This window comes from Mesoplodon bidens, assembly GCF_964165515.1.
Source record: "Mesoplodon bidens genome assembly, chromosome: 20".
In the NCBI taxonomy this organism is placed as follows: domain Eukaryota; kingdom Metazoa; phylum Chordata; class Mammalia; order Artiodactyla; family Ziphiidae; genus Mesoplodon; species Mesoplodon bidens.
In genome coordinates, this window is record NC_138181.1 from 28,555,912 (window position 1) to 28,568,658 (window position 12,747).

A 12,747-nucleotide genomic window follows, 5' to 3' on the forward strand; every position below is an offset into this window, starting at 1 on the left:
GGCTCAGTAGTTGTGGTGCACGGGCTTAGTTGCTCCGCGGCATTGGGGAACTTCCTGAATCAGGGCTTGAACCCGTGTCCCCTGCATCAGCAGGCGGATTCTTAACCACTGCGCCACCAGGCAAGTCTCCATTCCAGTTAACTTTTTTTTTTTTTTTTTTTGCGGTACTTGGGCCTCTCACTGTTGTGGCCTCTCCCGTTGCGGAGCACAGGCTCCAGACGTGCAGGCTCAGCGGCCATGGCTCACGGGCTCAGCCGCTCCGCGGTATGTGGGATCCTCCCGGACCAGGGCACAAACTCGTGTCCCCTGCGTCGGCAGGCGGACTCTCAACCACTGCGCCACCAGGGAAGCCCTCCAGTTAACTTTTTATGCTTAGCTCAAGGCTCTAGAGTAAAGGAGAGAGGAGGGGAAGTGCGGAAGGACTGGGGTCCCTCCCTATAGGGCTCGTCGTCCACAGCTGTCGAGTGCCCACCCTGCGCCAGGCACTCCGTGGGGTAATGGAGTTGCAGGAGTGGGGCAAGCCCTCCACACCTCTGAGTTTATTGTTCATGCTGTGTCTCCCAGGTGGATGTGTGATGCTCCATCAGGTGAGGAAAGAATGTCAGACCTCCTGTTTATCTTTTAGCTCATTTAAAAGTTTCCATGTAATATATAAGGACAGTAAGGTTATAGCTTAACTATCCATGTATTTATTGGTGAAATGGTTTACATTTTTTCTTGTTGAGGTGTGAGATCATAAGTAGCATATGTAATTGGTTTTGATTTTGTTAGCCATTTAAACACAGGTTGCTTTATACTCCAATGTAAAGGAACAAACTTGAATACTGCTCAGCCAGCCAGACTTCTGAATGCCCTTTTTAAAAAAATCTTTTGTAGACCCTCCTTTACACAGCACTGCTATATATGCTGATGAGGAAGAATTCTCCGAGCACTGCGGGTCATCTCTCCCCTCAACTCCTCAAGGAAAGGAAGCAAAAAGAAGGTATGGGTGGATCTCAAGCAACTGTTTACTCCTGGTTAATGGGATTTCTGAGACGTTCTTTAAGACAGAAGCTTATAAAACCAAAACTTTTTAAAGATCTTTTGAGCCAACTTATGTTTTCCCTCAAGAAGACTGGGACATGAAAAGGCAGTTTTTCAATAATTGACATTACTTATAAGAACTGTAACTGACACCTGATTATCCTAGAAAACTTACCAGTGAAGGTGGTTTAGCTTTGAGGTAAAACAAAGGAGGAGGGGAAAGGTTTTAGGAGCATAGAATTTTAGATGATTTTCAGAGGTCCCTTTAATTTACAAATATGCTTAATTGTCACAAAAGATATGTTTTCTAGTTCAGGGTGGGAATAGGGAAGAGAAGCTGATAATCCCAAAGGAAACGCAGTCTGTTGTACATTTCAGCTGCGTGGTCCCTAAGCTGCATTGGTTTGAGTTTTCAGATTTATGTGGAGGCCTGAGTCAGGAAAATCTGTAAAAATGACACCAGGGGCAACTCGAGAGCACATATAATGAAGAACTCTTCAGCAGCTGTAGTACTAACTAAAAATTATTAGCTAGAGCAAATCCTTGACTTAAGGACCTCTGTTAGGTAATAGGTCAGTTCTAGTTACTGACTATATTTTGAAAGTAACAAAACTGTATTTTTAAAACAAATATCCCACTTGGGCAGAAATCTAGATGAGGACATCTTTCTGAGGTTCTCTGCACTGGGGAAAACTTATGGTCCTTGGTTATTTGGGAGACTCCAGTTTTTCTATGAGATGTTATTGGAAATTGGTAACAAAAGCCAAATATTTGGAAAACCACACAGTCCATTTTAAATGGTGAATGGAATTTTTCAAGAAGAATTTTTGAATAGGTGACACATTCACATGGTTTAAAAATATAAAAAGGTTAACAATAGTCTTTACGTCCTCTCCACCATCATCCAGCTCCTGCATCCACTTTTTCCCTCTCCCCCACTATTAATTTCTTATATGTCTTTTCACAGTTTCTTTGTGCACATCAGAGTAAGAATACAGAGTTTTAACCTTTTTCGAAAACGCAGGATACCTTGCTACCTGGCTTTTCCACTCTGTATCTTGGAGGTCTTTCCATATCAGTGCATGTGGAGCTTCCTCGTTCTTCTGTTCACAGTCGCAGGTTTTCCACAGTTTGGATCTTCCGTAGTTTGTTTCCCCAGTCCTGGATGGACAGGCAGTTGGGTTGTTTCCAGTCTTCTGCTGTCACCAGCAGTGCTGTAGTCAGTAACCTGGCACATACGCCGTTTCACACACGTGCCTGTATTTTTCACATATGTGCCTATATTTCTGTGGGATGTGTTTATAAGGGAAATCCTCAGTCACATGAAATATGTTAGCAGTTTTCAGTTACTGCCACGTTCCCACCAGCATGGTATCAGACTTGGAGTTTTGCCAGTGTGATATGCTGTCTGTCTAGTTCTAGTTTGTATTTTTCTCATGACTGAGTTAAATAGCGTCTCTTATATGTTTTACAAGTCCTTGAATTTCTCTCTGCACACTCTTTGTATCCTTTTTCCATTCTTCTAGTGTTGGTCATTTTCTCCTTGACTTCTGTGACTTCATCTAAACCTGGGTGCAATTAATCCTATTTGTCATTGACAACTCCTGCCTTTCTGTCGTGTAAGTGGATTGAGATTGTGCCATGGAGTAGGATGGGGCTACCTAGGAGATTGAGTACTCCTGTCATCCTGAGGCGGTCATGAACTTGGTGTGGAGATGTTAGAGAGACTGCTGTGTACTTTGGCCTGGCGCTCCCAGGAGGGGCTGAGCCGGAGTTCAGACTGAAGTGGTTTGGTACAGGAGGTGTAGGCACGGGTGAGCACTCCCAGGGAGAGACGGTGGGCCGAGAGGAGGCGGGGACCTGGGGCCACCCTGCGGGAAAGCCTGGCATCTGTCCAGGTGGAGGAGGAGCTTGCAAAGCAGAGAGAGGACCAGTGGCCAGAGGGGAAAGAAGGAAGCCAGGAGAGGGCTTGTGCTCAGGAGAGGCGGGGGGGCGAGTAGGTGTGTGTCCTCAGGAGGACCAAATGCCAGTCGGGGAAAGGCTGAGCACAGGGGTTGGTTTAACAGTGTGGACGTCCTTGGTAATCTTGGTTTTGGTGGTGCGATACGTCCAGACAAAAAACTTTATTTGGGTAGGTTAGACCGGGCTTATATATGGATACAGAAGGAAGTCTGGGCAGAAGGGATGCACGGGGAGGCGCGCACGTCAGCGTTCCCCAGGACTCAGGCGGCATCAGCTGCCAGGCCCCCAGGGCTGTCAGGTTCTTTGTTCCCAGCTCTGCTCTCCTCTCTTTCTGTGTCTGCAAGTCTGCGCTCACCCTCTCCTCTCCACCCTTCCTCGTATTCCTCTCGTGGCTTTAACGACCCATAAGCCGCTGACCCCAGGTCTCCCTCTCGCCCAGCCCCTCCCAAGGCCCCGGCTGTCCTGCACCTTGGCCACGTTTCCCTAGATGCCTATAGGCACCTCGGGCTCAACACAGCCGAAACCAGGCTCCGTCATTCCTCCCTCGTCTGGTATCAACAAGCTCCTTTGGTGTCCTCTAGCTTGAGGGTCCTGATGTCACCCAGTCACCCCACAAAGCTGTTTGGGAACCATTCCTGGTACCTTCTGTTCTCTGACCGGTCTCCTTTGTTCTGGCCTGTGACTCCCTTGAGAACCTGCTTCTCTGCGTACACCCTCCGCCTCCCTGTGGCCACGGCTCAGGCCCCTGCTGCTGGTCACTTTGTCTGTGCGATCACCACCCCCACCACCCCCGCTTCCAGTGTGTGTGTCTAGCATGGAGGCCTTAGCTCCCTCACCCCCAACCTGTAGGCGTGGTACGGGGGCCCCCTGTGTCTGTCTGGCTCCTCGGGTAAGTAGACCTGAGGCAGTGAGAGAATTGAAGAGATTTATTAGCAACATCAGGGAAAGTTAGAGGTGGAAGAATCCGGATTGAGCAGAGATGGCCTCAGACTGCAGCGCAGCTCTCACAGCTCTGGCCGACCCCAGGTGGTGGGCAGCTCTGAAGGGAAGGCCGGGCAGCAGTGGCCGCCACGCGAGGGTCGCCCTGGCGCAGCACCCAAGCAAGGCAGGTCTGAGCAGGACGCCTCTGGCCGCCTCGGTGCCTCCCCGGTCCTAGCCTTTGGCTTCTTCCCTAGTGTTAGCTTCTCTTTAGCAAGACATTCGCTCTGTACTCTGATTTCCCGTACGTCGAATGGTGCTTTTATGTTTACTTTTCCTTCTTCCTTAAATCCCATTCCCTTTGTTTCTTTGCCTGGAAAAGTGTTCTCAAAAGTCATCTCAAGTCTCATAACCATGATGTGTTTGCTGATTCCCCAGCCATTTCTCCACATCTCCTCTGCACTCACTGTCTTTGGCCTTCCTGCTAGTCAGTGAACCCATTAAAGGAAGCCTCCTCATTTTTCAAGTCATTTTATTCCTTGTACTTGCATTTTGAGGTTGGTGTTAAATAAATGTTTGTTGAATTGAATGAAAAAAATGAAAGAACTCTCATCAGAAGTTTAGGGTTATTTTTTCCTTTTCAAAGGATGAAAGAAGGTATTCTCTTTTCCGTCCCCTGAGCATGGGCCTAGTGTCTGTGGATTAGTACAGATGATGGCCCGTACACCTGGGAGTGGTGACGGGGAGAAAAGAGCGGTTCTCAGACAGGGCCATGAGGTACTGCAGTTATGGGACACTTACTTGCCTGCCAGCACTAAACTGATGTGGCCTGGGTGTGGGAAGGTGTGGGAGATGACCAGTAAATCTGGGAAGGTGGCAGGCCCACCCGTGACAGGTGGGAAATCTCCTTATAAATTGAGCTCGTTTTTGTGTTGGGGGAGCAACTTTTAGAAGACATATGTCAATAAAAATGAAATGTGTGCAAGATATTGATGGTTTGTTCTTTGATACAGTTCGGACACTTCTGACGTTGAAGCAAGTGAAAATGAGTCTGTAAAAATTAGTGCAAAAAAGGTATGTAGGCGTGTTCTCCTATCTTAAATTGTAAGATATTTCATATCCAGTCAAGTTGGATGCAAATAGAGAAAATGTTCTGTAGCAACATTTTTCATAAAGAGTATATAATGTTTTAGAAGATTTTTTTTAATAAAAATGAAATATTTTTATATCTGAAGTGTTTTTCATTACAGAGATCTCAACTCTCTGTGTACCTTGTCAGTTTTCATCGTGTTCGTGTAATGTGTTTAGATGGTGGTTTACAAAGGCAGAGTGGTTTGCTGGGAGCGCCTGCTTGGAGCCCTTTAGTCAAGGTTTCCCGTCCTATCCGCTAAATCGTGTTGCCATCTTCCTATTATGTTCAGTCTTGAAGTTTAGAGATAAGAAATGTGGGCTTCATGGTTATCTAATACAATAGGAATGGTAAGCATCTGTACTTTCAAAACAGTAATGCTGTTTTCTTGACATAGCCAGGAAGAAAACTCAAGCCCATTAGTGATGAATCTGAAAGCACTGAAGAAAGTGATGTAACGAGAAAAGTTAAACCAGCAGAGAACATAAGTACACAACATGAAGCTGTTTCAGCTACAGCATCTTCAGAACCTTCAGAGAAACCAGCTGAATTGGTCACGCTTAAAAAGGTGGGACCCCTTGGTGCCAAGCCCTCTGTTGAAGAAGAGACCCTGGAAACAGAAAGTCAACTGGTAGGAGAGTGTCTGCTATCCCCTTGGAGAGAAAAAATGTTGATAGAAAATGTCTAGGAGGAAAACAAAGCATTTTCTCTTTTTCCTTCACTTCTTTTAAAAGATAAGTTTTACCCTTTTCTTATTATAAAAATAAGTTTATTTAGAAAATTTGGAAGGTATGGAAAAGCAGATAAAATCACCTATAATTCCATCACCCCAAAAATAAAATAACCACCACATTTTTTGGTCTATACTCTTCTTTATTGAGCTTTTCTCACCCTAAGTGGAACCATATCCTTCTCATTAAGTATTCTACATACCATTTTAATAAATGCATGACATTTCATTCATGAACGTGCCATAGTTTAATCTCTTACTACTGAGCAACTGTAATTTTTAAAATGTAAGTGCTTTGATGATTTTCTTTTCTAGCTAAATCTCTGTGCACATCCTTGATCATTTCCTTAGAAGAAATTGCTATGATAAGATTTCTGGGTCATATGAAATCTTAAGATTCTTTTTTTTTTTTTAAATAAGTTTATTTATTTACTGGGTGCATTAGGTCTTCGTTGCTGCGCGCGGGCTTTCTCCAGTTGCGGTGAGCAGGGGCTACTCTTTGTTGCAGTGCTCGGGCTTCTCACTGTGGCGGCCTCTCCCGTTGCAGAGCACAGGCTCCAGGCACACGGGTCTCAATAGTTATGGAGCGCAGGCCCAGCAGCTGTGGCTCGCGGGCTCCAGGGCGCAGGTCCAGCAGTCGTGGCACATGGGCTCAGCTGCTCTGCAGCACATGGGACCCTCCCAGACCAGGGCTTGAACCTGTGTTCCCTGCACCGGCAGGCAGACCCTCAACCACTGTGCCACCAGGGAAGTCCCTATTTTAAGATTCTTGACATATCAATATATAATATCTTTTAGTCAAGCTTTTAATATGTCATAATATGCCGGCACCTTCATTTTGGCCCACTGAAATGGATTTCAGGCTTCTGAACTCCAGAACTGTGGGAGAAGACATTTCTGTTGTTTTAAGCCACGAAGCTGTGGTCGTTTATTATAGCAGCCACAGGAAATAAAACATCACCCAGTGACTTTTCCTTTTTAGTAGCGTGCTTTTGGGTTCTAGAATTTCCTTTTTTTTTTTTTTTCCCCATAGTTTCTACTTCTTGGCTGAGATTCCCTATCTGCATAATCATTAAGACCATCATTTCCTTCTTTGGACATATTTATAACAGCTGCTCTAAGGTCTTTGTTTTCTCAGTCAGGTAGAGTCAGCCCTCTGTATCTGCAGGTTCCACATCCATAGATTCAACCAACCGCTGATAGGAAAAATTCGACAAAAAATTCCATAAAGTTCCAAAAATGCAAAAGTTGAATTTGCCAGGCACCAGCAACTATTTTCACAGTATTTGTATATTAGGTATTGTAAGTAATCTAGAGATGATTTAAAGTTTATAGGAGGATGTATATAGGTTACATGCAAATACTACACCATTTTATAAAAGGGACTTTGAACATCAGCGGATTTGGGTATCCATGGGGGATCCGGGAACCATCTTCCTTGGATATTGAGGGATGACTATCTGGGCTGTCTCAGGGTCAGCTTCTTTTGAGTACTTTGTCTGTCTTGACTATAGGTTACATTTTTTGTATAACATTTTTAACCTGGTACTTTTTGTGTATTGCACATTGTTGATAGGTTGTTGAGACTTTGAGTTGTGTTTTCTTCTGAATGCTGCCTTCCATTCTAATAGGCATCTTAATTATTGGCTGATCATCCTGAACTTCTGTAGTGTGGTTTATCCTTCGTTAGAGTCAATCTGTGGAAAGCCTAAGGTGTCTTCCAAGCCTCTGTAACTCAGTGGGACTCAACCTCTGTAATAGTTTTCAGTAGCTGCATAACAAAATACCACAAATTTTGTGACTTCAAACAACATACATTTATACCTCACAGTTTCTATAGGTCAGAAGTCCAGGCTCACCTTAGCTGGATTCCCTGCTCGGGGTCTCAGAGGCTGGAGTCAAGGTGCCAGCCAGGACTGAAATCTCATCCAAGGCCCAGGGTCCCCATCTAAGATCATGCAAGCTGTTGGTAGAATTCTGATCCTTGCCGTTGTAGGCCTGAGGTTCTTGTTTTCTCTGTGGTTAAAGCCGGGTCACTCTCTGCCCTTAGGTCCTGGTCACATGGCCCTCTCACAGCATGGCAGCTGACATCTTCAGAGCTAGCCAGAGGATCTTTCCAGTCTGCTGCAGTGGTCTCTTATGAAACGTAACCTAATCAAGGGAGTGACCATCCCATCATATTCACAGGAGCCACCCACACTCAAGGGGAGGGAATTGTCCAAGTCATTGGGGATCTTGCTTACCACACCCTCCCGTCTCTGTCTCCCTGGTGAATCTGGCCAGAGACTGGTTTTAGGCTTTGTTAGGGTGAGTCTAGGGTAGGCCTTTCTCTAGAGCAGTGCTTCTCAACCCTCTTCCATTGCTGTCCTCCCTAAGAAGCCTTTTTAGACATTTTTCCTCCTAACCATCCCCCGCAGTTAAATTGTAATATCATAAATATATTGTGTATATACTAGGTACTTAGGAGAGTCACAAACCATTGTACTATCTGAGGGTTTCTGGCCTGCCCCCTTGGGAACAGTTTCACCCTGTTTGATATTGCATGATCTAGGGTACCGTTCTTAGCCCTAACTTGTGGTCTCTCCCCAAGCTCAGCTGGATAGACATCTGTTAACTAGTTGTTAATGAGGTCTCTGCATTTTCTCCATCTGATCTCCCCCAGAATTTCCTGTCTGTTATTACCTGTTACCTTCTTAATCCCACGACAGCCACGTCCCAGTATACTCTCTGCAGCCTCATGCGCATGTGGAGTAGGCGGTCAGGGGCTGTCGGGGACCCGCACCCAAGACCTGGGCTCTTCTCCCTGAGCAGCTTACTGCAGGCCTCTGCCTCCCGCGGACGAGGGTTACCACTCTGCTGGGACTGGGCCTGCTGTGCTGCGGTCTCAGCTGTCCCCAGGCGTGCGGGAAGGCAGGCAGCCAGAGTCCACCTTCTGAGTCTCTCAGGCTTGTTTTGCCTGTTGTCCAGTGCCTGAATGAAGGTGCCACCCCTCTCCCCACTTTATGGCTGTTTATGGCAAGACAGCTAGTTCAGAAGCTGTTACTTCCTCTTAGCTTGGAGCAGAAATTGAGCTGATTCCACACATTATTATCTTTTTTTTTTTTTTTTTCTCTTTTTTGCGGTACGCGGGCCTCTCACTGTTGTGGCCTCTCCCGTTGTGGAGCACAGGCTCCAGACGCGCAGGCTCAGCGGCCATGGCTCACGGGCCCAGCCGCTTCGCAGCATGTGGGATCCTCCCGGACCGGGGCACGAACCCGTGTCCCCTGCATCGGCAGGCGGACTCCCAACCACTGCGCCACCAGGGAAGCCCCACACATTATTATCTTAAATAATAAAAGTTCAGTTTCCTCCAAGGCACCCACTGTTACAAGCCAACTGAAAGTTTTAATTACTTTTTATTTTGAGGTGGTTTAATTTTTTTCAGCATTTCCTTATATTAATTTAGATAATTTATATAATTAACCATTAACTTAGAACAAAATGAGAATTGTAGCTAAAATATTGACAGTGTCTGATAATACTGTCTTAATTCTTGTTTTAAGAGAAACTCCTCTTAAATAAAAATCTTTGCTGTGGTTTTTTTTGTTTTTTTTAAGAAAGCTCAGAAAAAGAAGATGTTTCGTGGCAAAAGGAAGAAACCAAGAAGTGAAGCCACAGACTTGGGTATACAATAGTGTTTTATACATAGTCAATCATTCAAGAATTTCTTTTTTTAAAATATTTTTCTTAATTTGATAAAGTAGTAAATTTAAGTATATAAAATTGTTACTTTAAAAAGTTAAAAATATGTGACTTTGGAATAACTGATTTTCCCAACATCTATCATGAAAATTTTCAACATACAACAAAGGAGAAAGAATTTTACAATATATATTCATATACCCACTACCTAGATTTTACTGTCAAAATTTATTATACTTGCTTTAGCGCCTATTCATTAATCTATTTTAATTTTTCATAACATAGTATATACTCTTTTCATACAACATAGTATGTACTCTATTATAGAAGGCTTCTTTCACTCAGCATAACTTTGAGATTCATCCATGTTATTTTGCATCATTTTTTATTGACAGTTTATTGGAAAATGGGAGGAAAATAAAGCATTTTCTCTTTCCTTCAGTTCTTTTAAAAGATAAGTTTTATATTTTTCTTATTATAAAAATGCTTATTTTGGAAAATTTCAAAGGTATGGAAAGAAAGATAAAATCACCTACAATTCCATCACCCCAAAATAACTACCATGTTTTTTGGTCTTTACTCTTCAATTCTTTTACTGAGCTTTTCTCACACTAAGTGGGCTCAAGTCCTTGTCATTAAATATTCTACAATACCATTTTACTGAATGTATAATATTTTGCTCACAAATGTACCATAGTTTAGTTAATCTCTTATTATATTCCTACAGCTATCTGAATCAATACACTCAGTAACCTTTATGTGTCCTAGAAGTGGCCTCTCAGGTAGATTAAAACTATGAAAATGTAGTTAACAGAGAAGATCTCAGTCACCAGTAGTGTTAGGTAAGAGCAGACTGTTAAGTAAGGACTCAGCAAGGTAATGAAAAGGCAGCAGCGCTTTAGGCCGCTTCAGCAGAAAGGGGAGAACCAAGCAGACGGCAGTTGGAGGGTGAGGTACAGACGGGTTTGTGAGACTGACCGGGAGAGGAAGAAGTGAGCATGTCTCCTCCCATGTGCTTCAAAAGCTCTCGCTATTTTTAGCAATTTGGTGGAACTACTTTCATTGTAGGCTTTCAGAACCCTGGACCTAGAGCTAAACTGTTGATAATCAGTATTTTAAATTGACTTATCCTAATGTTTTAGATACCTCCGACTGTGTACCTATTTGGTGTTTAAAAGAAAAGAAAACCAGTGACATCATGGAGTTAGATGTCGTTTTGTCTGCATTTGAGAACATCCTCCTAGAGTATACGTAAGTCTTTTGATATTGTGATATATGTGCCTAATAAATTTCCCTTGAAATAGCACTTCTACTCACTCCACAGCTTCTGATATGTAGAATTTTCATTATCACTGTTTTACATATTTTTAAACTTCCATTATGATTTTTTTCAAGCCTGTGAATTATTAAGTAGTATGTTTTTGTATGTCCAAATATGACTTTTTAATTTATATTTTTGTATTAACCTTCCATCTTACATAGTTATGGTCAAATTTCATGGACTGGTGATAGCTATTTTTGAAATACTGAGGCTTCCTTTATGGCCTGGCACGTAATCTGTGGGAAAGCTCTAATTAGTGGTTCTATGTAGAATCTCTAATTATTGGATCTATGTAGAATCAGTATTACTCACGTTTTTCCTGGTACTTCTATCAATTTATGCTATTTATATAGAGAGATTATTTTATTAAGACATCATGTTTAAAATTGCTTTTATTTATTTATTTTATTTTTGGCTGTGTTGGGTCTTTGTTGCTGTGCGCAGGCTTTCTCTGGTTGCGGCAAGCAGGGGCTACTCTTCGTTGCGGTGCGTGGGCTCTAGGCACAGGGGCTTCAGTAGTTGTGGCACGTGGGCTCAGTAGTTGTGGCTCGCGGGTTCTAGAGCGCAGGCTCAGTAGTTGTGGCGCACAGGCTTAGTTGCTCCACGGCACGTGGGATCTTCCTGGACCAGGGCTCGAACCCGTGTCCCCTGCATTGGCAGGCGGATTCTTAACCACTGCGCCACCAGGGAAGCCCTAAAATTGCTCTTTTAGATTGAATATTTCTTGACTTTGAACTTGCCAGGGTACTGCAACTTCTCAACTGGTTTCTGGGGTTCTCATAAAGGCTTTTTGGGCTGTAGGTAGTTGTTAAGTTGGTTTCCCTGTGGGGTTTCCTATTCCACCATCTTCTGATGTCACTAGAAATACTCCATTTTTTTGATGAAAACTTCAAAAATCTGTATTCAGATGTGTAGGCCTTCTCTTATGTGATGCTTAGCTTCTGAAGAATTAGGCCGTGGGCTTAGTCCCCTTATGCTGGGTGACCTTTCCTCATGGATTTGCCCCAAGATAAAAATAACTATAAGATAAACTGTCACACGAGATTTATTTTCGATTAAAAGCACACTTCATAGTGGTGCACCGTGCCGAGGCAGAGTGGGCTGGCTGCCGCCCTGGCAGTGTGTGCGCTGCTCCTGCACAGTCGTTGTGGGTCTGTGTCCAGCCAGAGTGAGCCAGACGGGAGACTGGGCTCTTTTGTCCCTGATGACAGGGACCTGAGCCAGTTTTGGGTCAGCTTTATAGTTTTTGCAGAACTGAATGGCAGGCTTCTGGCTACTTACTCATTGGTTAGTCCAGATGTGTTATACAGTTATTTCTCCAGTTATAGCAGGGAGGGAGGAAGGAAGGCACTAGAGTCTGCTGGTCACTGGATCAGGCAGCAGAAAAAGACGGAGATTGGCTGTAAACATTGCTTTCTACATGGCTTAGTGTCACCTGTGGATGTGGCCAGTGTCAGGGAGTGCTGACCACATACATGAGGGTTTGGGGGAAATATTTCCTCTTCTTTTTGTTTGTTGAGATGTTTCCAGTATTTTTTTTTAATCTGAGAAAGGGCTGCAAGCTGACCATGCCATCTTAGATATTCAAAAGGGCATGTACCAAACAGTGTGTGTGTCTATGGGTGTGCTAAACAAATGCAACACACCTTTCAAAATCCTTTATGTAATACCTAAGTTTAACTTTCTTTATCCTGCTATAGACAAAAAACAGACTCTAGAATTTGTAAGGAAGCCATCAACAAATTTCATTCTAATTTGAAAGAAGAACTCATCAAAATGGTAAGTTCACTGACATAAATTTGTTGGTCTGGATATTTTTTATTAATCCTGAGCAGCATACTGTTATCTTAGAAAAGCTTGCATTTGCTGGCAATGTGGTAAAGAACTCATTAGAACTATACCTATTTCACATGTTGTTTTTAAACTAGATGTGGTTATATTGTAAACTGATAAAACAGTTAACTGTGGAAAATGCAGGCGAAT

General features: G+C 43.5%; 2 protein-coding genes across 11 annotated transcripts in view; one reads left to right on the top strand and one right to left on the bottom strand.

The window, feature by feature from the left end:
• CENPU (centromere protein U) overlaps nt 1-12,747 on the top strand; it is a 33,227-nt gene that overhangs the window by 8,932 nt on the left and 11,548 nt on the right. For 3 of the 4 annotated variants that reach the window (XR_014014111.1, XR_014014112.1, XM_081220998.1), the window contains exons 4-9: nt 877-982; nt 4,917-4,977; nt 5,430-5,663; nt 9,359-9,425; nt 10,586-10,694; nt 12,465-12,543. Coding sequence is in view for 2 of the 4 variants with exons in the window: in XM_081220998.1 (XP_081077124.1) it covers nt 877-982; nt 4,917-4,977; nt 5,430-5,663; nt 9,359-9,425; nt 10,586-10,694; nt 12,465-12,543 (656 nt within the window). In the remaining 2 variants the exon portion in view is untranslated. The remainder of the gene's footprint in view (nt 1-876; nt 983-4,916; nt 4,978-5,429; nt 5,664-9,358; nt 9,426-10,585; nt 10,695-12,464; nt 12,544-12,747) is intronic. The other variant, XM_081220999.1, reaches the window with a different exon arrangement.
• The window catches only part of PRIMPOL (primase and DNA directed polymerase), a 60,789-nt gene continuing 51,938 nt past the window's right edge, over nt 3,897-12,747 (bottom strand). For all 7 annotated transcript variants that reach the window (XM_081220988.1, XM_081220991.1, XM_081220990.1 and 4 more), the window contains one exon: nt 3,897-4,276. In XM_081220988.1, coding sequence (XP_081077114.1) covers nt 3,990-4,276 — 287 coding nt within the window. In that variant the 3' untranslated portion in view covers nt 3,897-3,989. The remainder of the gene's footprint in view (nt 4,277-12,747) is intronic.